At 44.8% G+C, this 23,254-nt stretch overlaps 1 protein-coding gene across 5 annotated transcripts in view; it reads right to left on the minus strand.

The window, feature by feature from the left end:
* Positions 1–23,254, minus strand: part of CLSPN (claspin) — a 449,296-nt gene that overhangs the window by 120,560 nt on the left and 305,482 nt on the right. For all 5 annotated transcript variants that reach the window (XM_078681155.1, XM_078681154.1, XM_078681157.1 and 2 more), the window contains exons 12-15: positions 21,992–22,038; positions 9,099–9,301; positions 8,535–8,695; positions 7,387–7,607 (exon numbers count right to left, since the gene is read on the minus strand). In XM_078681155.1, coding sequence (XP_078537281.1) covers positions 7,387–7,607; positions 8,535–8,695; positions 9,099–9,301; positions 21,992–22,038 — 632 coding nt within the window. The remainder of the gene's footprint in view (positions 1–7,386; positions 7,608–8,534; positions 8,696–9,098; positions 9,302–21,991; positions 22,039–23,254) is intronic.

Raw genomic sequence — 23,254 nt, forward strand, 5'->3', positions numbered from 1 at the left:
ATCAGTCCTCACGGTCAGCTCGGAGTGGGAAAGGTAGAAGGACCAGTCACTGACTCAATTGCGGTCCAGTAACTAACACGCAGACCTTTTGCAGTCTCCTCTGAAATCCGGACGGAATTAGAGAGATCCCCTGATTGTGGGCCCACTGGTACTTCAGATCCCACTGCAGAGCCAGCATATGCCACCTGGCGCTCTCAAAAAGCAGGATGCCAGAGGTCATCAGTCCCACCAGCCTCAGAATCAATCTCACTGAAATCCAGGACAGAGGCTAAAAGATCAGCATCATAGTCTGAATGCCCTGGAATCTCTTTCCTGGGGAAAGGCACAAAACCGAACCATGTCCAGAATGGCTCTGATGAAAGGGAGGAGTCATGTGTCTTCGGCACGTTAAAAGTGAACCCCAAAGATGATACGAGGTTTGCCATAGTCAGGAGATGGTTGACAATGGCCTAGGGCGAGCCCACTTTCAACAACCAGTCGTCGAGGTGTGGGGAGGGTGACTGGCACACCTAACCGCCGAAGGTGCACTGCTGCCACCATCACTTTGTAAACACCAGAGGAGCGCTGGTGATACCGAAAGGGAGCACAGCAAACTGAAAATGCTCCTCTGCTACCACGAACCGCAGGTATCAACGATGGGCCAGCAGGACAGGTATATGGAAATATGAGTCTTGCAGGTCCCTCGCCACCATCCAGTCTCCAGGGTGAAGGGAAGAAAAGACCTGGGCCAGTATGAGTATTCAAGTTTTTCTCCTTTCAAAGGAAGAGATTGAGAGGGTGCAGATTGAGGATGGGCAGAAGGCCTCTGTCCTTCTTGGGCACCAGAAAGCAGCATGAATAACAACCATGTCCCACTAAAGGGGCTTGGCACTTAGGAGTGCAGGGGTTGAGGACTGAGCAGCAAGCAGATTGTGGTTGCGGGCGGTGGGCACCACATACTCTCTTACCAAAGTAATGGGTTTCCTTTTGGGTTGGGATAGGCTGGCAGTAGGGAAAGCCTCAGCCAAAGCCACTAAAAGAACAATGAAGTATTGCTGGTGAGGCTGGGTGGAAAGACCCAGAGAGCGTATGCTCTTGAAATCATTCAAAAGCAGAGGTAGCTTTGTCCCTAGTCAAGCGAGTTCCATTGAATGGCATTTCCAGAAGGGAGAACTGGATGCGGTTTGAGAACCCAGTGGATCGTAGCCAACCATGGGGTCGGATGGAGACACTAGTACCTATGGTCCGCTCAACTGAGCCATGGTGCCCAAGGCACAAGACATTCTGAACCTGGCCGCATCACAACTATCCTGGATGGTCTGCGAGCGAATAGGGCGAAGGTCTTCCAGAACACTGCGGAGGACTAATGCAACAGAGATCATAAAGACACAAGTCTAATAGCCCACCAAACATGGTGTTGATTGACCGCAGAGTCCAACGGGTGGAGAGAACAAGCATTTTCTAAAAACGGATGAGTGGTACGGAAATTGTTAGGGTTAGTCTGGTTAGTGGAAGCTTGCGCCACAAGACTCTCTGAAGAGGGGTGCCGAGAGAGAAAGGCTGGGTCGCCTGGGTGGTGACATCTGGCAATTTGCCAGCTAACTGGCAGGCCAGTACAGGGTTTAGCCCAGGCCCCTAGAAGGGTATCCGTCAAGGTCTCATTGAAGGGAAAGAGAGCTCGGAAGCAGTCAAGCGAGGCTGCAGGACTTCTGTCCGGATGTTCATTATGACCTCAAGAGTGGGGAGTTGAAGATAGAAGATAGATAGGACTTTGCCTGCCATACACCTGTCCATGGCATAGGAAGCAGATTCTTGAGTGGTGGGCTAGGACGCGAAAAGAGAGCAGTTTCTGGTAAGTTATCGAGTCCAATTTCCTCTTTTAAGTCTTTATACCAATTATCATCGGATTGCGGATGAGCAAACTCATCACCGTGGTGATAATCATTATCATTATCAGAGTCAGTAGCAAAGCGGGAATGCAATGAATGTTGGGTGCCATGATGCAAGGCGAGCGTGGAAATCTCTTAATTCATAGTGGTGTCGGGCGAAGTCGGTCCAGCATAGAGTGTGCATTGGAGAGGGCAAAAGGGGACAACTGCTTAATCGCAAAACTAGAGACGTTCTGTATCCATGTCTGGGGCGCGAAGGAAGGAACAGATGTCAGCGCACAGGCGTGGCACCTATATAGGCCACCCACGTCATTTCCAGAGCAGAATGGCATCAATACAGAGCCATAAACCACCACTTTCTAGCATGCCGAAGCATTGCCTAAAAACTTCCAGATCCAGTCAGACACGTGGGGAATATTTCAAAAGTGAGGAATTCGCAGCTAGGTGTCTTTTTTAGAAGTGGTTGTTTAATATGAAAATCCAAAACCCCCTTTATATAGAAAGGACCTGTGTGTCCTCAAGACTTTATTTGCATTAAAAACAGTATGGTTCTACAGCAGATAGGGTATGAGTTTTGCGCACCATTCGAACAGAGCAGTTTTCCAGGACAGATGCTGCAATGTAACCTTGGGAATAGACTCAAGAGGACGACCCATTAACTTGGATAGGACTAGGTTTAGTTCCCACGGAGAAAGTGATGTGTTCAGTGGGAATACTTTCTTAAGCCTTGCCAAATAATTCGCAAATGCCAGGATTTTGACAAAAGCAACTGCTTGAAGATTTCCTTTTAGCAATAACAGCAAGATTAACTTTTATGGCAGGAAATTGGCATTTTGTTTGGACCAAATTTAACAGGTATGAAAAAATAATGTATTCTTGGCATATTTGGTCAGGTCTATTGTTTTGGCACCACACACAGAACCTTTTCCATTTCATGCCATAACTTGCCGTTGTTGAAGTATGTTTGGCTTATTTTAGAATCTCTATACATGCTGCAGGTAAGTTCAATACCCATACTGTCAGATTTCAGGAGCAATGCTGTCAAATTCAACAATGTTGAGTTGGGACGTTGGATTTGTCCCTCAATCCTGGTTAAAAGATTCGGCCCACACGGCAGGGTCATGTGTGGCCCAATGAACATCAGATTCAGGTCTGGATACGACAATCGTCTTGGCCAGTCCAGCACTATGAGAGTCATTTCTTGTCTTGCAGAGTTTCACCATACAGGTGGGATGAATGGATCAGTGGAAAATCAACAGAAAAGACCTGACCAACTGATCAAAATGGCCATGCCCACTTAATTTGGTTCTGGCACTCCAGACACTAAGTCTTTTTGTTGGCGCCATTGTAAGGAGATCCAACAATAGAGTTCTCTACTGCCTGAAGATGCTTTGTGCAACTTTGTCAGCCAGGACACATTTGTTAAGATTCCTCATAACAGTGACTGAGGAATCCACCTGTTAGTTTAAAGTGTCCCCAAAGTGTACTGCTTTTAGTGTGAGAACTCAGACGCGGGCCCCACAGTCAGATCTTCTGTGTCTCCAGAGAAAGCAGTCTAAACCTTGTGCCACCCTGTTTGCTTAGGCAGTGCATGGTTGTGGTGTTGTCCGTTTGTTTCAAAATGTTCATCAACCAAGGCAGAAGGAAAGCCTTGAGAGCCAGACGGACCACTCTACGCAACAAAAAACTGAAGTGATACAAGCTCTCCTTGTCTTTCAAACAGCCTTGAGCTGACAGATGGCTCTGACGTGCTTCCTATCCTGTCAGACATGCATTTGTTTCAATGATTACTGATGGCGTTTCTTTTTAAAATTAACTCCTTTGAGAAGATTATCTTTGGCACCACCATGCAAGTGATCGGTCACTGAGAGGGCTAACTGCAGTTTACCTTTCTAACTGTCCAGTCTTTGAATCCATTGATCTTCCTCAGCAGGAAATGCTTGGTCTCTTTTGCAGCTTCCATCTCAAGATAACGAAGATACAGGATATCTTATAATTAAGGCTTCCTGTTTCCCGTTTTTACGGATTTTTACAGGTAAATACAGACAGAAAACAATGTGTTTTCTGACTGCATTTATTTTTAAAAATGGATAAATACCGAAAATGTGCTTCTTTTCAGTGACTCTTCGTGCTATCTTTCATGAATTTAGCCCAACAGCTGAGCAGATGGACAGCATGAGAAATTAAAGAACTGGATGACATTTCTTTAAATAACTCCATTTGTCAACATACATTTGTGGTATAGTGCTAATATTTGCCAGTGGATATACTGTTATGTAATATCTGGCAACTTAAATAGCTAAAACACAACAGGCATCAAAGTAGGACTGCGCGTCTATCATTTAAATAAATATGGAAATGTACAGTTTTACAACTACATTTATACACAAAACACAAAATAAATATGGATAAATACAGATAAAACAGCCCAAAAATAAATATGGATAAATACAGATGGAAATGTTAAAAAAAAAATACCATAATACCAGGAGCCCTACTTATAATCAGGGTCGTTGGAATTATGCGGCAGGAGAGGGTCAAATTATGTGGCAGGGTTGAGTAAATTATGCGGCAAGAAAATGCAAATTATCAGCACAATGGGGCACATTTTGTAATAGTATTACTTTATTATTTTACCATTTTTAAACTTGGTAACACTTTCTGGGCGTGGTTATAGCATGCCAATAGAGTTCTAAGCTGGGATACAGTTTAGCTTCTAAGAAACCTCCAGCCATAGAACCAGCATTGGTGTCTCTCCAATTCAGAGTAGCCACATGTTCCCATAAAATTTCCTTTAGAACTTTTTTACTTGGGAATAGGGCACCTGTCGGATTATCCCAGAGAAATTGGAGACCAAGATCACCCAACATAGTTCTAAGAACATTTAACCAGCCTATTTTGTGGAACACATCCGCTTTGATCATAGCTAGAAATCCCTCGGCATAATGGTTAAGCTCAAGAGTGGTCCAGAGCCTCCTCCAGTATAGAATAGGACGGAGCCTCGCCAGATCTACTACAGCCTTCCTGCTCAGATCATACCCGAGTGGGAGCAATGGGGTACTTTTGGGAAGACCAGTGATTGCCCTAAAAAACGTATTCTCTGATGTTTGCAATGATTGGAGCTTCTCAAAGCCCCACAACTCGGCAACATATAGTGCAGAGCCGAGGGCCTTGGCCTCGTAGACCTGCAGTGCTGGCTTAATCGGTTTAGTCCTAGATTTTCTGTGCTCCGAACCGAGGGCACGAGCCAATTGCCTATGCCTTAGGACTGCAATGTCTATATGCTGGGACCATCTAAGATCATCTGTTACATGGATACCCAGATACATGAAAGCTTTAACTAACTCTAGAGGGCGATCATTCATAGTCAGCTTACATCTAAAACTTCGATGGGGGTTAAAGGCCATAAGCTTAGTTTTAACCACGTTGACTTCTAAGCCATGCTCCCCACAGAAGTTCTCAAAAATATATAATGCTCGCTGTAGGCAGCTCGGAGTCTTTGATAAAATCAGGGTATCGTCTGCGAACATTAAAATCGGGATCTTAATGCCAGCCAGAGACGGAGCGTCCACGTTGGCAGCTTGCATACGAGCCACGACACCGTTAATAAACAGGGAAAAGAGCGTGGGGGCCATTGAGCATCCTTGCCGGACTCCCCGCTCCACCGGGAAGTCTACGGTGACCACTCCCTGCCCTCACCACTGAATCTTGGCAAAATTTGCTTCATGCAGCCGCATTATCATTGTCAGTAATTCATCTGGTAGACCCAGGTTCCTCAGTACCGACCACAGCTTAGACCTTGGAACCAGGTCGAAGGCAGCCCGCAAATCGACGAAAGCCGCGTACAGGCTGCCCTCGCAAATGATATTTGGATGAGGAGGTACTTCAAAAGCACATAGAGGCACCTGTTATGGATCCTCAACAGTGGGAACTAGCCTCAGGGGATGAACAGGAACTGGTGTTGGATTAGGGAAGAATGTAGGATGCAAGGCCCAAGATACCTCAACAGCCGCCTCAACTTCTACACTCCCACTCGCCAGCTTCGATCGACCAGCCACGCCCTCGCCGCCGTCCCCCGCATCCGAAGAGCCACCACAGGAGGAAGATCCTTCTCCTACCTGGCCGCCAAGACCTGGAACTCCCTCCCGACCCACCTCCGCCTGACCCAAGACCACCTCGCCTTCAGGAAGCAGCTCAAGACCTGGCTGTTCGAGCAGTAGCGGACCCCCCTCCCCCAAGCGCCTTGAGACCCTCCGGGTGAGTAATGCGCTATATAAATGTTTTTGATTGATTGATTGATGGTAAGGCCAGCGTTTTAGGCTATTCCTCTGGTATACATCAGAGTCTCCTTTTCGGTTTTAGTGGGGCCAAGAACGTTAAGAACCTTGGTGTTGAACTGGATGCAATCAAAAGGCTCTGGGGTTTCAGGCTTGAAGAATGAAGAGTTTTAATTGAATGGGTGGATTGGATAGGCAAAGGTGTTGCCATCATATTATCATTCTTGATCTCTTCAATGGAGATGGAGTGTGTGCCTGCATCATTGACGGGGAGGGAGGGGGGAGAGTTGAGGCAGTCTTTGTTTTGGACCGCCTTGAAGAACAGCAATGTCTTCTATGGAGTCAATGTGAGGTGTAACCAACCTTAATCTGAGAGCTTGTAGAGGCTGAAGCCCTAGAAGTGCTGGAATGACAGACTGGTGATGAGATGTCCTTTCCCAGCTCAACCTTCTTTCTTTTGATCTCCCTCTGGCTGTTTATATGTAGTTGGTAAAGAAGAGGACTTCTCTGCTCTTCTTTCTTCTTTGCCCTTCAGCTTGTGTCTGGCAGCAACCTTCATAGTCTAGATGCGTTCCTGGTCTATTTAATGTGCTTTTCAACATCTTCTGTCATATTTCATAATCCTTAACAGAATGTGAAGCAGGGAGATCTACCACACACACCGTGTACCTGTGACTGAATTCTTCAATCCCACAGGAGGGACACTCAACAAAAAGAGGGCATTTTTTTACAGAAAAAAATAAAACAAAATAACTGTAAATCCCAAAAAACATCACTTAACAGCCGGATGTTAGAGGCAGTGAACATGTCAAATTTTCACTATAATTCCGCCACAAAAAGCAGACGTAAAGCATCTCATGCTGAAATCCTGCTCTCACAAGTTGGGGGAAAAAACGGACTCTAAGGCAACGGTCAGTACAATGCAGTGGAATCCGAAAGAATAGCCAATTTTCACAGCTATCAACATAAACCTACCAGTCTGAACTTTTTGACTGCATGGTAGTCTGGTTTTAAGCTATTTGCACCTTTGATGCTGCAATGCAATCTTCTTAAGTCTGGAATTCTTCATTTGGAAAAAATGTGCCTTGGATAGGTTTTGAGGGGGCCCACAAATGCAACAGGGAACTACTTTAACATTGAAGACTATCAATGAAGATCCTAAAATGCAGCAAAGTATTTTCATTACAACCAGACAAACAAGTAGATGACCTTATTAGCGGACATACTATTAGGGGTCATACCTTGTGTGACAAATTTCCCAGAACACAGGTTAAGCAGGTCGTCCATATCTTTCTTGCACGAATTCTGAGTGTTGTCCACCTGGGAGCCCTTGAACTGCCCCGAGCACAGGTCTAGCAATTCACCCATGTTTGCATCCATTGCATTCTCGTCCATGCTGTCCACTATGAGACGCTGCTGTGAAGAATGAAACTTGTTCCTGTTATGTCCTACATTCAAAAACCTTAGGGAGGAAAAATAAAGTTTGGACTTTATACTGTATACTCACAATGTTTCGTAGCAAGCAATTACATTCAGTTGGATGTGTATTGTACTGAGTCTCTGCAGGATTGGAATTTCTAGGGAACAGTTACAAAGCACCAGTTCGTTCTGTGCTACACAAAGAAAGGGTACACAAAGGTTGATCCTATTGGGTGAGGAGGGGCAGAACATTTTGCCGATTTTATTAGTAATATCAAATTACATTCACTTGTGAGAGCTCATTGAGCAGCTCAGGCACATAGCTGCTGATAAAACATCAGGGCTGCATCTCCATTGGGATCAGTCTTTACCCTGAACTACGTCAGTCAAAAAAGAGGAAACCATCAGTCACTTCCACACATAGACGTGAATAGGTCAAAGACTGCACATGCAGCAGACAAGTAGGGCTCTTCTCCACCTCACCAGCAGGTCTGTAACATCATGTACCTTACTTCATTCTGCTACATCAGGCGAGGTAGAGAACAAAACTTGCGACAGGTAGCAGATGTTTGCCATCAACTACACAGATTAAAACTCACTTCACAGGACAACCAAAACGTACATACAGGTTCTGGAGGATGGAGCATCGAATGGTTGGGAGGAGATTATGGGAGAGAGTAATTTGTTTGGTTGCTCAATTAGTGATTCACAAAGCTTTTGAAAGCAAAATGGTGGTAAAATTTTGAGTAATTATGTCCTTATCTGAAAAGTATGATCATATGAGTATTTTATATCAAGGTAAACTAAGCACTGGGATACACTAAGTAAATGGAAATATTGTATGATTATACTGAAAGGAAACCCAGTCACATGTGCTATTCTTTAAGAGTGAGCTGAAGTGAAAAGCAATTATGTAAATACACATTTCAAACATGCTGTGCTACAACAAGTACTGCAATCAGTTACTCACCCATCTGCATCCAATAACTGGCTTTGAGTGTCATCTTCTAAGGAGAATTGAAACTGGGATCCTTCAGCACCCAGGTAAGATTGCTTTGGCTCAGGGGAAGCATTGTAAAGATCCATAGAATCCTCCACAGGGAGAGATGGCTCTGAGGTCTTGCCAGAACTCTACCAAAAAGAAAGAAAGAGGTAGCAAGTTAGCAGGATGTCTCAAGCTACAACACACCGAACAGACATACAGCAGCCTCATATTGGTCAATAACTAGGAACAACAACAGAAGCAAGGTCAATGTTGTCATACTGAAGCCTGCATAATCCAGCAGGAGCTTATTGACCAACGAGGGTGAGGTTTTAAAAAAAATAACATCAAACACTGAAGTCCGTGTTCAGAAATTATGAAGAGCTTTACCCAACATGGACAATGCAAGATTGTGATGAAATTCAGTTCGAGTCAAAAAGGACTATGAACAATAGTTATCCCACCAGCATCAAGCGGTTTAACAATGTTCAACTAAACTTCTATTTTACAGACTTGCAATTGAAACAAGAATGAGAAAGTTACATAGTTCACCTTGGAGGCAGAGCTGATAAAACTTGCTCTAAAGAGCCCTGGAGAAGGAGAACGAAAGCCACCTGTGGCAGAGGAAACACTGCCTCCTCGCGCAGCACTGCGGTTGCAAGGTTGATACGATGGAATCATGGAACTAATGAGCTCAAAGCTGCCATTATGACTGTCCTTGTTCAAAGGTGGTAGGAGGAAGGAGTCATCGTCATCTTTAAATGAAGAACAAAGAAGCCATCAAAATCAAAGTTGCAACTTCAATAGGCATTGGTAGTACCCACTAAGCCTCTGATGCCCAACCCCAGTTTTAATTAAAAAAAACTGCTTATGTTTTAGAGAAAACATTTTTCAATTTAAACATCTGAATTTCCTGTTCCATGCAGACACAGACCTCTCATCAAATTCCCCCTCATTGCTACTCCCAAGGCTCATTCTTCCTCCACCTTAACAACTAAATAAGTTCCTTAATTCCCCTTCCGGGCAAATCATCAACAAGCTCCCACCTTAATAGATTCCAGAACTCTCTAGTCGGTCTTCAAACTTTACCTCCTAGCCTTACTACTCTAGCAGCCATCAAGAAAGGATTCCCTGTCCACAGGTTGTCATTTGAAGTTCACAGAAATATTGCTTTTGGTTTAGAAGTCAAAACATTGGTATAAGCCATCCGCACACCCAAGGTGTACCTGAACACCTCTGTAGTGGGATCAATGACTTGCCGTCTTATATTATCTGTTTACCTGATTGTATATTGATTTGTTTTATGTATGTTATTATTATCCTACCATGTTAGTGACTATTATACTGCTCCCATTATCTCTGTTCATTCCTACTGCCCCCACCCTGTCTTTGTGAAGCGCTCTGATATCTGTAAGGATCTTGTTCGCGCTATATAAAACTTTGAATAAATAAATAAATAAATAATTGTCGGGTAATCTCCTCCCACAACCTCACCATAAATAACAGGAGACCATTTGAATCAAACTAAAGTAATGAAAAAACGGATTCTTTCAGATTTCGAACACTTATTCATGTACGCATGGTTAATAGTAAAGTAAAGTAATTTGACCTTAGAGCATGCTGAATGAAACATTAACCCATAACAATGTAATAACTAGAATAGTTTTTTGTCATGAATGGGTTCAGAAGGTAGGGCATGAAGTTGATGTGATCCTCCAGCTTTTCAATGGGCCACTCAGCAGATTGCAGGATTAGGCAGGAATAATGCAGGAGAGCTTGATAGGGACTACACAGATAATGCGAGTGCCAGAGTTCAAGAGTTTCTTGTTAAATGCTCCGTCGAAGGTAGTGGTGCATGCTCTGTGCAGCAATGAGGCAGCCAAAAGCCCCTTAGCGAAGCGAGGTGAAAGGGGCTGTTACAAAATGCACCTCAGGGTAGGCGAGAAGAGCCTTGGCAAAGAGAGAATTTCTTGGCAGTAATAGTAAACATTTAGGATAAAAATGCTGGAAAAAGGGTAAATTTTAACAGCTCTGTGGACACCACTCAAATCTAAAATAGATGGCTGACAAGTGCCAAGTCAAAATACGTTTATATTCTTTGATTTTTGTAATACAGAGCAACCCTGAACAAACATGCACACGTTGCTGGACATATTTAAGGATAAAAAAAAAATAAGCAGTATTTGACACTTCACAATTCTACCCCAGTACGATGCTCTGTTGCTGAATGTGGACTTTGCTTTCGCAAGGAGTGGCACCACTTGTTTAGATTTTTTTTTAAGTTGTACTTTATTATTTATTTATTTTTTAATCAGAACAGGCATTATTAAAAACGTTCTTTATTCCTACTAGCAAATGAATAAAAGTCTGAGCAAGAATATTTTAAATTAATCTGGATCTGATGTTTACCGCACCCATTTCATGCATCAGTCCAGGTGAATTCAACTTGGGGATAAAAGCTATAAAACATTCGTTTTTTCTTTTTTTCCCCCAAACACTGGGAACTTGACCAGACAACTTTTAAAAAATAGTTTGTATTTTCTGTGCCTAAGATACGGTGTTGCCTGTGACAGCTTGCAAAGCAGGAACAATTAAGCTATATTCATTGAATGGGTGCTATAGTTCCAGATTGTAGTAGGCTGGCTTAGAATATTGTGCACACTTATTTAAGTGAAGCACCTTGCATTATTCCAGAAAACCCTTATGGTGATTTTAGTGGGTTTAAACCACCTTAGAAAGCTCTCTAAGTGGTAGCTCTGGAGAGCAGCCTTCATGCTTATCCAGGAGGAGTGTTAAGCAGCTTGCTTTACTAGATCTAATCATATAGCATAGGGTAAATGACAAAGAAGCACACAGTGCAGTTCTAAAAATAGGTCTATTAATTACACAACACTCTTTAATACATTGGTATATCTTCTACCTGGAGATATAAAGACAAATACACAATACTTTAATTGCAAGAGGTAAGTAAGCACAATGCACAGTGGTCTCCAGGGGGAGACCAAACCATAAACTAAGAAAGTAGAATGCAAACTGCGACCGAAGTCAGGACTTGGACCAGGAGACTCAGAAGAGATAGGGTCACATGGAACCACCCACAGTAAGTACCCAGGAACCCCATGGAGGCTGTGTGCAGAGTAGGAACACAGCTGCATACTCAATACAAATCAACTATAAAGTCGCTGTTGCAGTTTTGAGGAACAAGGACAATTCCCAGTGGACCCTGAAGAAACCTAGTGGAAGACAGAAGGTTGGATAGTCACCCTCACCCCTGGATACCTCCGGAACCAGGATACCTACACCAGGAAAGCCAGGTGCATAGGTGAACAATGAGGTCAGAAACCACCTGTAGACCATAAGGGTGGACTTCAGTAAAGATGCTGCTGGTGAAGAAGGTGAAAGTCTGGTGGAATTCAAGGGTGGATTAGTGAAGAGAAGAACCTGCAAGCAGAGGGGACAGAGTCTATGCCACTCGGAGGTGACCAGCAGGCACAGAAGAGCAATGCCCACAGATGTCGGGCGATGCAGGAGTGATGGCGGTGACCTTGTCGCTGAAGCTGTGAGGACCAAGAGCTGTCCCACGTCAGAATTCGAGAATCAGGGGGGTTGGTGTCCGACGGGAGCACCAACAAGCCTTGGCAGCTGCAACAGGCGTGGTAAATGAAGGCGCAACGTTGGGACCAGCATGGTACAAGAGACTCACCAAGGGCAGGAGAGTCAGAGCAGGCCCAGAGCAAGCAGGTAAAGAGCCTCGAAAGGACCCATAGTCCAAAGGCACAGGAGTCGCAAGAGGACCTCTAGTAGCTCACCAAAGAAGGCCACTGTACAGAGGTTGCGTAGAAGTCGATGATCTTGGCAGGAAGAGATGCTGGCGCTTCTTGGAGCCCGAAGACCTGTGGAGTGAGGAGCCAACAAGCCTTAGCAACAGCAAGTCGATGCGGTGCACAGGGGTTCATTCCTAGCAGTTCTGACGGGAAATACCGGCCTTAAAATTGCAGAGAGGACACGTCAGACCTCGAGGGAGTTGAAGAACCACCAACTTTGTTGCTGAGCCTTATGAAGTCCATGGGACGTCAAGAGCAGCAATCCAGTCAGCTTCATTTCAGTGCCTGCAGATGCACACCAAGGGAGATTATTTCAGGTGTCCTTCATGCCCATGGGTCTGCTGAGGATCCTGGAAGAAGCACAAACACAGACGACAAAGACTCGCTGAACATCGAGACCAGGAGCAGCAGGAGTTTTCCTTGATGCAGTCTCGGTTCCAGGTAAAGTCCAAGTGTCCAGACAGTCAAAAAGTGACACGGTTACAGGCTTCAGTCTTGTCCCATGACGGCTCTGAGGAGCCCACCCACAGCTAAACCCTTTTATACCCACAGGTAAGCCCTTCAATAACCTAAGAAAGGGGTTAGGACGACTCCAGTTTCACACTTTGCCCAGTTTCAAACTGGAGGGGGAGCGAAGGGTCCCCTGAACTGGCTCAAACCGGAGTATACAAGGAGGGCACCAAAAGTGCCCTTCAAAGCAGCCTGGTGGTGCTAAGAAGCGTCAACACCCCGGACCAATACACTAAATCTTGTCTGGGAGGTGGTCACATCTCCCTGTGACAGGAAACCTATTGTTTTACCTTCCCCCACTCCAGCTCAGCTCAGTTGCAGGAGGGCAGAATAGTGTCTGTCGCCAACAGCAGCACTAGCTTGCTAGCGGACTCTGAAATGCTGTTACCGGGAGTACTGAGGCCTTCTCGGGGGAGCCCCCCCAGTGTATGAAATCCTACCTTAACCTGCGGCTCGTTCCATTAGGTGGGTGAGGCCGCGTCGGCCAACGGACGTGCACAGCACTACGGAGGTAGTGCTCGAGACGGCCGTTGGCAGACAGAAGCAGCGAAGGGGTAACACTGGTAACAGTGTTGGGGTAGGATTCCAACGTGTTGGATACCACAGCCACTATATAGTTAGCAATGACATAATGACGCATGGCCAATATATGTATCAAAATAGCTGACCGCACTTACAAAGCCAGGAGAATCGACCCTGAGGTTTGTAGGGGTGTCCTGCTCTTGCAGGGGCACCCTCCTACTTGTAACCCAGCACCCTGCCTTCAGGCTTTTAAGGCCTGCCTAGGGGGTGACATAGGTTTTAAGTGTAGTGACCTCAAATATAAGAACACTTATCTGTTGCAAGTGGTCTAGCACCAGTTTACACATGCTGCAATGGAAGGCCTATAGTCAGTTTGAGTGGTCTCTCTGGGGTGGCACAATACATGCTGCAGCCTGGCACTTATAGGGGTACACCAGTAACCAATTTTGGAGGTACAAAAGTACTCACCAAGTAAAATGTAGGAAGGAAGCAGTGACTGGGGTCCTGGGGTCCTGCTTAGCAGTCAGACAAGTCGAAAAAACACACTGACACCAGCAAAAAGTGGTGATAACCATGAAAGCAGATTCTATTTTCCTACACAGATGGTGGGTAAGGTTAACCACATCAGCAGCTTTGCAATGCTGCCTAAATGTTTTCCAAAGTCAAAGAAGCCTATACAGACAGGGCTAGTGCCTCACAGGCTTCATATAGGTCAAGCTTGGACTGCAACATTCCAGCACCATTATAAGTGGCCGACAAGATTTCTGCCTGGGTCATGGATGCTAGGACATAGGCTGGACCACAGGAATTGTGCTATGGATGACCAAATAATGTTGTAGAGTTGACTACGTAAACGTAACATAGCATAGTCTGTGGCAATATTAATTATTTTACCATTTAACAGACATTAATAGGGCCCAGGCAAATGTCTTGGCTCATTAGTGTCAGTTTGACGCACTTGGCTAGAGCACACCGGAACTAAAGAGAAGCAAAAGAATTTATTCTACAAAAAAACTTCAGGCACCCCAATGAAAGAACACTTCAAAGCATATCTGGAAGAGTTGAAATCAGAATGACAGATCCCGCTCTGATAATTTCATTCAGTTTAAGGCAAACATCAGTCAATACTTACTGGAGCTCAAGAGCAACAGGCATAACCTAACTCCAGGCTGGAAACAATGAAACAATTCTTCGCTGGCATGCAGCATCTCACCGTGGTGGAGGCACTGCAACTGGGCACGTCCATAAATGGACTTACAACAGTCCTAACGTGACAGAAGCCAGACCACTTTTGAGCATTACCACATCATTTTCATGAATCCGTGCTCCTGGTAACACAGATCTAAAACAAGTGCCTGTCTGAAGTTGTGAGCCTCTTTTACATCTTCCCTCCAGAGACAAAACACACACTGATTAGCTTGCTCATCTGAAAATACTTCATTCTAGTTACAACTCAAGGTCTTCTTCCTTTCTCAAGATCTCTGTCTTTGGACACCTGAATGCTCCCTTTGCTTGCTCGAACCATGTGCTCCATCACAATATATTTTTTGAGATGCTATAAATAAGCGGCTGTTTCTACAGCAAGCATGCTTCGCTTCTAGCTTTCTTGGGGCGCCTCTGGTTGGCTTGACATGTGACTCACAAACACATTATTTGTGAAATGACCCACCTCCCTAGAAAGAGTCTATGTAATTGAGTATCTGGGAATAACCCTCAATCAGAATCTATCTTGGCTGCCACACAAAACAAAGGCAACCACAAAATTAATTCAGAGGGCTGGCGCCATTACAAGAATCGCCAAAAAATCTCCACTTCGTCCACTGGCCCCTGCCATTCACATTTACAAAGCCCAAGCTCGGGGAGGTATTACCTACGGGGCCGAGTTATGGGGACACACACAGCTACAGACTATACAGGTCGCAGAGAACAACTTTATTAGACAACTGGCGGCTCTCCCTCCGAGTACTCCTCTTCTCCCTTTGAGAATGGACCTGGCATTACGACCAATCACCGAGGAACTTGGCCTCAAACCACTGACCTATTGGAGACGCTTGTGGAGCAGTCATGATCTGTCCCATTACAGAAGAGAATTGCAGGAGCTTCTTAGGTCAATTCATGTGGCTAAAATCCCATGGCTGAAGTACATCAGGGACATGTGTTCGACCCTCGGAGTCCCAGAGCTATGGAGTAACCCGGAAGCAATGTCCGTAAGGCTCCCGAGGAAAGAACTTTCCGAACTGTTTTACAGCTTTATGCTCCAGAGATCTATGAGTACAATCCGGGAAGGCTCCCTAACTGATACGTTTATTAAAGTAAAAGACTCGTACAGCCCTGAGTACGTCTTAGACGCCATGACGCCAGTGTATGTAAGAAAGATCTTTTTGCAATGGAGATATGGCTGCCTTCCCTTGAGGTCCCTTACCAAATCCTGGGACGGTAACTTGGATTTGGGCAGTTGCCCAGCATGCAACTATAAGCTGGAAAGTGACCTGCATGTAGTACTGTTCTGCAGAGCCTACAGTAGAATCAGGAGCTATTGGCTGGTCCCCTACCTAAGAAACTTGGGCTTTCGAACTTATGCCCCAGCCTACAGAGTGCTTAAAACAGACTTAACAGCTCCAACTGTGTTTGTAATGGCGAAATTCTTGACGGCAATGTGGAGATTACGTGCAAGAATTATAAGGGACTCTAATGCTGCACGAACTATTAACTCTTAAGCCAAAACGTATTTATCTTAACTGGACTGTAATTATGGAATTCTGATTCCTAAAATACTGAATTAATTTTTAACGTTTTTATGGTGGTATTCTTTTGTATATCTTTTATGATCTCTAATGATCGAAATAAAGATTATTTGAATTGAATAAACATGTTACACTCGGATTGGCATGTGAGCAATATCGTTAAAATTAGGTATGACTTTAGGATTAAAAAAAGAGTGTAACCATATTCTTGTCAAACGTTACATAAGGTGGTTTAATAAGTAATGCTTGAATACACCATGTAGAGGTGAATACTAAAAAGAATGCAGTTTTCCATTAATTGATTAATTAATGGGTCCTTTATACGTGCACAAAATACGGAGGCTTCCCAAGCTGGGAGCGAATCCCAAGTTGGTGAAAAAAATGCAAAAGAGAGTTTTAGGTTTCATAAATTAGATAGATACCTGGAAATGGCCAACTGACCATAAGCATAAGGGATGGTATTACTTCAGGAAGTTGCATCAAAATAGGATCCATTTTCCTAGAACTAACCCGGCCCGTTTTCATTTCACACTAAGTCTTCCCCATGGATCCAAATCCAGCTACCTAAAGGCTCTTCCTACTGCTTGGTAAGATGTTCAACAGGCTATACTCTAGGTCCACAGCAATCAGTCATGCAGGTGAGAGGAGGCTTGGCTGATCATTGCGGGTCTTGGGACCTCTAGATGAAGGCAATTGGAGGCATTGGTGGCAACTTTGAGATGAATTCTATTGTACGTGTATGTTTGACTATGTTCCACAACCAACAATCAAAAGATAATTTATTTCTAACCTGAAATACATGCTCAAATCTTTCTCCCAACCAGCATACAAGATTAAGGGAGTGTGCTGCCCACGAAGACAGGTACGATGGGCCTGGCATTGGCCCATGCTGGGCTACGGTCCTGTGCCGTGGTGTTAGGGTCTTGCGCCCAACTGTGTATTTTGATAAAGGGAGGCAGGTTGTGCCCGAGAATAATATCCCCGTCTGTAGCAGCATAAACTGACAGATTTACCTGGTTGAAAAGAGTTTCTTTGGCTATAAGGTTGTTATATGTAGTAGTAGTAGGAATAATCTTGTTTACACAGTAACAGATCGAGCAAACTTGCTGACCATGTCAATCATAATAGCATGAAATGCTTAATCAACTTGTCTACCAAATAGATGCCAATGACTCTAGACTGGACTTCTACCCTCAGTGCTACATAACCGGAAACCACTTCTAAAAATCGCTCCAGTCACCAACTGGCGAATACCTGTGTTTGAAGCATCAATTGAGGTAAACAAAGCACAGGTGTAAATTCACCCACTTGAATAATTGTTTTTGCTTGTTCCACTAGCTTCTTTATAAGAGGGGCGGTCATGCCACAATAGTCTACCATTGCTAGATAACATAGCACCTGCATTATCCATATTTACAGACATCCCAATAAACAATCCAATTTTTTCCATGGTGTCCCATGTCTTGCCTCAACAGTCAGAGGGGAAATACACAGAGTGACTATATTTCTAGATCACCTGCCGTGCAGCTGATCTCACAGAACAAGTCCGATTTGATTTAATAAACACGCTATAGCTTATTCAGTTGCTTTGTACTTTCTCCCCACCTAGAAATCAAATCAGACAGTTAGTCTCATTTAAAATGCATGACAATCCTTCCCAGAGAAGGTCTAGAACCAGTAGCACTATTATGGATTCCCCAGAGAAGCTATTGGGTAGCTGAGCTGGGCAAAACATAGGACACTGATTTGGTTGGGAAGCTGATAAGGGCGATGAGGCTAAACAAAACTCTACAATTACATGAAAGTACACTACTCTACAAGTTCTTCGAGAGCCTGCTGCCTAGTCACCTAACAAGTATAAGGGGATAACAGACACGAGTATATGTTATTCCCTGACCCCAAGAACAGTGAAAACCCCGGAGGAATGTAGTGTTAATGCTCATACAAGGAGATAGAACGAAGTGCTCATGAACAGGCTGGACAGTATGATGTCCTATCTAGAGACTGAACAAGCAGGGTTTAATAGAGCTAGAGATGCTCCAGAAGATACAAGGGCACCCATCTGACAAAAACTCACAGGAAGGATGTCCCAGACATCCTCATGGCACGAGTCACCATGAAGGCATTTAAATGAGTCAGGGGAGACTTCCTGGAAGTTACACTGAGCAACGTTTGTAGGAAAGTGGGTTTAACGCAAACTTGACCCGGTATCGGGTATCAGAGCGCATTACATAGCACCAGTTGCATTACATGAGGACACATTCATTTTGTTAGGTACAGGGAGATTAAGTGATTTGCCCAGAATCACAGGATGTTCAGCGTCATTGCCGAGACTCAAACCCGGCTCCCCAGATTCGAGGTCAACCGCCCTAGCCGTTAGGCCAACTCCTCTCCCCAGGGCCTGTGTTCTTCCCCCAAACTAACCCAATTTGCATCTGTGATTACAGGTCAGCACCAGGTAAATTGTACCACAGGTACCCGGGCACTGTGACCAGGGAGGAGCCCTAAGGGACTTTGTGACATCCTTAGATGCCCTGTAACCAACCAACCAACCCACCCACACCCCCCCCCCTTTTGCAGGCTGCGTGTTTTAGTGCAGAACAAAGTGATGAGATAACATGGCACACATCCCTGTGTGCCACGCCTACAACGCACTGCCCTGGCATAGATCAGTCACCCCTTCAGCAGAGTGCCCTATGCTAGTGGTGAGGGTACAGGTGCATGAGCCCTGTACCCCTACAGTGTCCAAGTCCATTCTTAGACATTGTAAGTGCAGTGCTGCCATTAAGAGTATATGGTGCTGGGAGCTTGTCATTACGAAATCCACAGCACCATAATGCCTACACTGAAAACTGAGAAGTTTGGTATCAAACTTCTCAGCACATTAAACCCACACTGATGCCAGTGTGGGATTTAATGAAAAATGCACACAGAGGGCATCTTAGAGATGCCCCTTGAAAAACGATCAGCCTCTGGTGGGTTTCCTGACTGGTACACACCAGGCTGCCACCACGAGACATTTTTCTGGACACCTAGGGTGGGACCCTACGCTCCCTGAGCCCAGAAACAAAGCCTTTCCTGGGCGGAGGTGTTCACACCGCCCCAGGCCAGGAAGAACCATCTGTGGCAGGGGAGCTTCAAAGGCCTGGCAGCATTTGCATTGCGACCCCCAGCCTCTCCTGCTATCAGGATCAGGCCCCCTTCCTGCCTCCTTTTCGGCGGGAAGACAGGCGAGAAAAACTAGCAAGCCCAGAAGGTGTGCCACATCTGCCAACTCCACCCCTCAGGTGGGGGAGGCGAGGTGAAGCCCACTCTTCAGTTCCCCGCTCCTCAATCAGGATTAGGGATTGTGCTCACTCCCCCACGTGGGATGAGCACACCATGGGTGTAGTCACCCTAAGGTCAGTAGCCCATTGGCTCCTTACCTCGAGACCCCTAAAACGCCCCCCCTAAATACAGTATTTAGGGGGCAGCCCTGAACGAAGAAGCAGCTTCCCGCAACCTAAAAAGAAAAAGGACGAAAGAAGACGCCCAGCAGAGGAGACTGCAGAGAACAACTGACTTGGCCCCAGCCCTATCGGCCGCCTGCAGTTTCCAGAGATCCTGTGCCAAAAATCGTCTTGTCCTGCAGCCAGCGACCTCCAGAATTCCTGGGGGGACTGACTGCCTCCAACAAAGACTGGATCTCCTGTGAAAAGCAGCTCTGTTGAGAAGAAACACCAAAAAAGACTCCGAGCCTGTTGAGGAAAAAGAAACCAGACGCCTGGAACCACCACTGCACCCGTCGCCTACAGCCCGAGTTAGAGTGACCCACCAGTCCAAGCGAGGTTCCCCAGTGCTCCAGAGTTTGTGTCTACAGTGGGTTGACCCCTCCAGGATTTCCCGATGTGACATGCAGCCTCTATACGGAGACCCCCCCCAACCGCGAGTGGCCCAGTAAGGTGAAATCCGACCTCAAGGGACACCCCTGTATCCAGCTGTCCTGCGCCCTGGGGAGCAGAACCAGAGGTGCACCTACGTCCCCGAGCCCTCCAACTTACCTGCCCAGCTGTTGGTTCCTCCTGGAAGTCTTCCTGGACAGAGCCTGCAGCTGAAAACCAAAACTGAAGATCCCCATTGAAAACAAAAAGGGCACCCGACGCCAAACCAGCACCCTGCACCCAGACGCCCCTGCGCCACGGAGGGTGCACTTTTTGTGCTAAACAGGATCCCCTTATGCCCTGAGCCTAACACCAGGAGCTTGGCTCCCACAACCTTGTGGCCTGCTCGCGAGCAGCCACCAACCGGAGGACCCCTAACTGAAATCATGCTCTCATGTATAGAGAAAAATCTGTGTCAAAGGTGAACTTTTTGGCTAGTCTTCATCATCTCCTAAACTTCTTCCACTTGCTCCCAGTGGTAATCCCAAAATCCAAATTTTCAGGCAATTACATTTTAACTCTGCAGAGAGATGGGCAATGATATCAGAAATAGCTTAATTGTTCCAAAGTCCACAGTAGGCTTGATCTTGCCAAACATTTTGCAAGATTAATAAAAAGTATATTAGAGAACGGTTCAGCTGAGAAATTCTGAAAAGATGGGTGCAGGACTAGCAGGGAGGGAGAGTGTTCTAGGAACCTGGCATAGCTGAATAAGGATCTGCGTTCAAAACCCCTTCAACCAGATTATGGGGACAAAGCCTGAGACACAGGAAGGATTATTTGCCCTCTAGTCCTCCTGGCTCACGCCTAACCATTTCAGCCCATACTTCTCACCGACAGGCCGTCAAGTGCTAGACTGAGAATTTAAGAGTGAGGTGAATAGCAAATCATTTGAGATGAATAAGGGAATTAAATAAAAACCCAGAGCAATATGGACTCCAATACATCTAAATTGGCACGGTCTACTAAATCTGCCAAACAAACAATCAGAATACCTCTCACATTGTATGAGCCGTTTGCTAATAAAGGTGGGTACGTAAAATAATAACCGTTTAGTAAACTGATGAGCACGAGGGTAAAACATAAGTGGGTCAGTATACGGAAGCATTGACACAGAAACCAAAGAAGAGTTATTGAAGGATCGGTGGTCAGATAATCCCTAGAACCTTAAATGTGCAAGAGTCATATGAAGTACAAATGGTATCCCTGATGGATTAAAAAAAGAATCCCCACCCTCCAACCCCCCCCGTACCCATTTGGTGGGTAAGCACCAATATAAGGCCACGCTGGTAAGATGTGCTAAACCATGTCAGCGATATTAGGATTCAATAAATGAAGACTCAAAAGTCGTAATTCTAGGGTCGGAGGAATGACTAAAGCAGGCAGAGAGCTGGTTGCAATTCATCTGGACAGAAAAAAAAAAAATTCAGAGCCATTCATTGCAAGAACAAAGACCAAAAATTGGTGCTATGGTTTTAGAAACTCCCTGCACACCCTAGAGCTCCCAAAAAACTTTACATGATCTGCTACAGAAAGATAAGCTGTTTCATAGGTTATGGCACCCTCTCCTCTGATCACTTTTAGATAGAGAACGTCAGAGATGCCCTCTACACCACACGGCACCCTAACAGTTTTGCTAATCCACAAAGAATATATGCTTATTAACGTTGGGGAGTAAACGCTTATTCAGATACATCTGACCCACTTTTCCTATGACTGAGACCCTAGAAGAGCTGGAGTAAAAAGGGGATGGAGAAAAGAAAATGTGTTCAGATGCTGCATGATTTTGCAATCATAGTTAATATTCTTGCTCTGTGCTCTCATTATGAAAATTTGATTGAAGGGATCATAATATTTTTTCTTTACTCTGAACCAAGAACATTTTACAAAATGTTGGAACAAAACATCTTCAAATGGTATGTTACCTAATTTGCCTTCTTGTCCAACTTGAATATCTTCAGTTGTGCAGTCCCTGGGGAAAATTATAAAAGTTAGGAATTTGAGTTTGCTTAAAACAAGAAAAGAAAAAAATAACGTCACAAGCAAAGATTATTCTCCCAAAGACAGAGTGGGCCTCTAAGAGCAATGTGAAAACAGTAAGTCTGTCTGCCATCATTCAGTTCCTTCTTTCTCCCCCAAACTCAAAGCCTTTCCAGCTTCCAATTTGTCCCACATGCGACAAAGCTTGCCCCTCAATCCTGTGGATGAATGTATTTATCTCACTTTATATGGTTACCATAACGTCAGCACTAAGTACCCCATTTGAGTTACTTTCACCACATTAGGATTAGTGTACTGAGGCAAATTGCTTACTTTGGTCAGATAAGTAACAGAGGTAGACAGCTTCCTCCATTTTCAATTACTATGGTTTGAAGATCAGGGAAAGATTAGTTACTTACCTGTAATCCTAGTTCTCATCCAGGAGTATACTCAACGTCATTATCTATGAATAATCCCAGCCCATCTGCGAGATCCCAGAGCATATAGAAAATACACATATATATATATATATATATACACACACACATATATACATACATACATATATATACATACATACATATGTGAAAACATATACATGCAGCCTAAAATGTTTCCAACATGGCAAAAATGCCGAAATCACATAGGTTTGCATTGGAGTACCCATACCCTCCTAACCCATAAGGAAAAGAGGGAGCACTAAACAGTTGTCATACAACAATGCTTTATTGCCATAAAGAAAGCTTGTAATTGCAGGCAGTTACCTGTAGGCTGCAGCAGAGTAATAAGAAACATAGAAAACTGACACCTTGCCTTTAAGGCATTAGAGTTAGGTTACCGTGCCTTTAAGACCTGCAGGAGACCCCTTGCTCCCATGATGCACTACAGGTGGCAGTTAGCTCAGTTCTTTTTGATGGTGTATAGACACCGGAGTAGATATGCAATCAATATACAATAATTCCAACGTGCTTGACCGGGGAGGAGGGTGGGTCGCTTATGACTTTGATGAGTATACCCCTGAATGAGAACTAGGATTACAGGTAAGTAACTAATCCTGCTCATCCAGGGGATACTAATCAATAGTCATAATCTATGAATAGAGTAGCAAGCCCATACCCAAAGTCTCGCGGACGAGCAACAGAGTATACAGAACATGAGACAACATCACATTCAAATTGCAATTATGCAAACAAATTCCTTAAAGAAGC

The sequence above is a fragment of the Lissotriton helveticus genome, chromosome 3_1 (genome assembly GCF_964261635.1).
Source record: "Lissotriton helveticus chromosome 3_1, aLisHel1.1, whole genome shotgun sequence".
In the NCBI taxonomy this organism is placed as follows: Eukaryota; Metazoa; Chordata; class Amphibia; order Caudata; family Salamandridae; genus Lissotriton; species Lissotriton helveticus.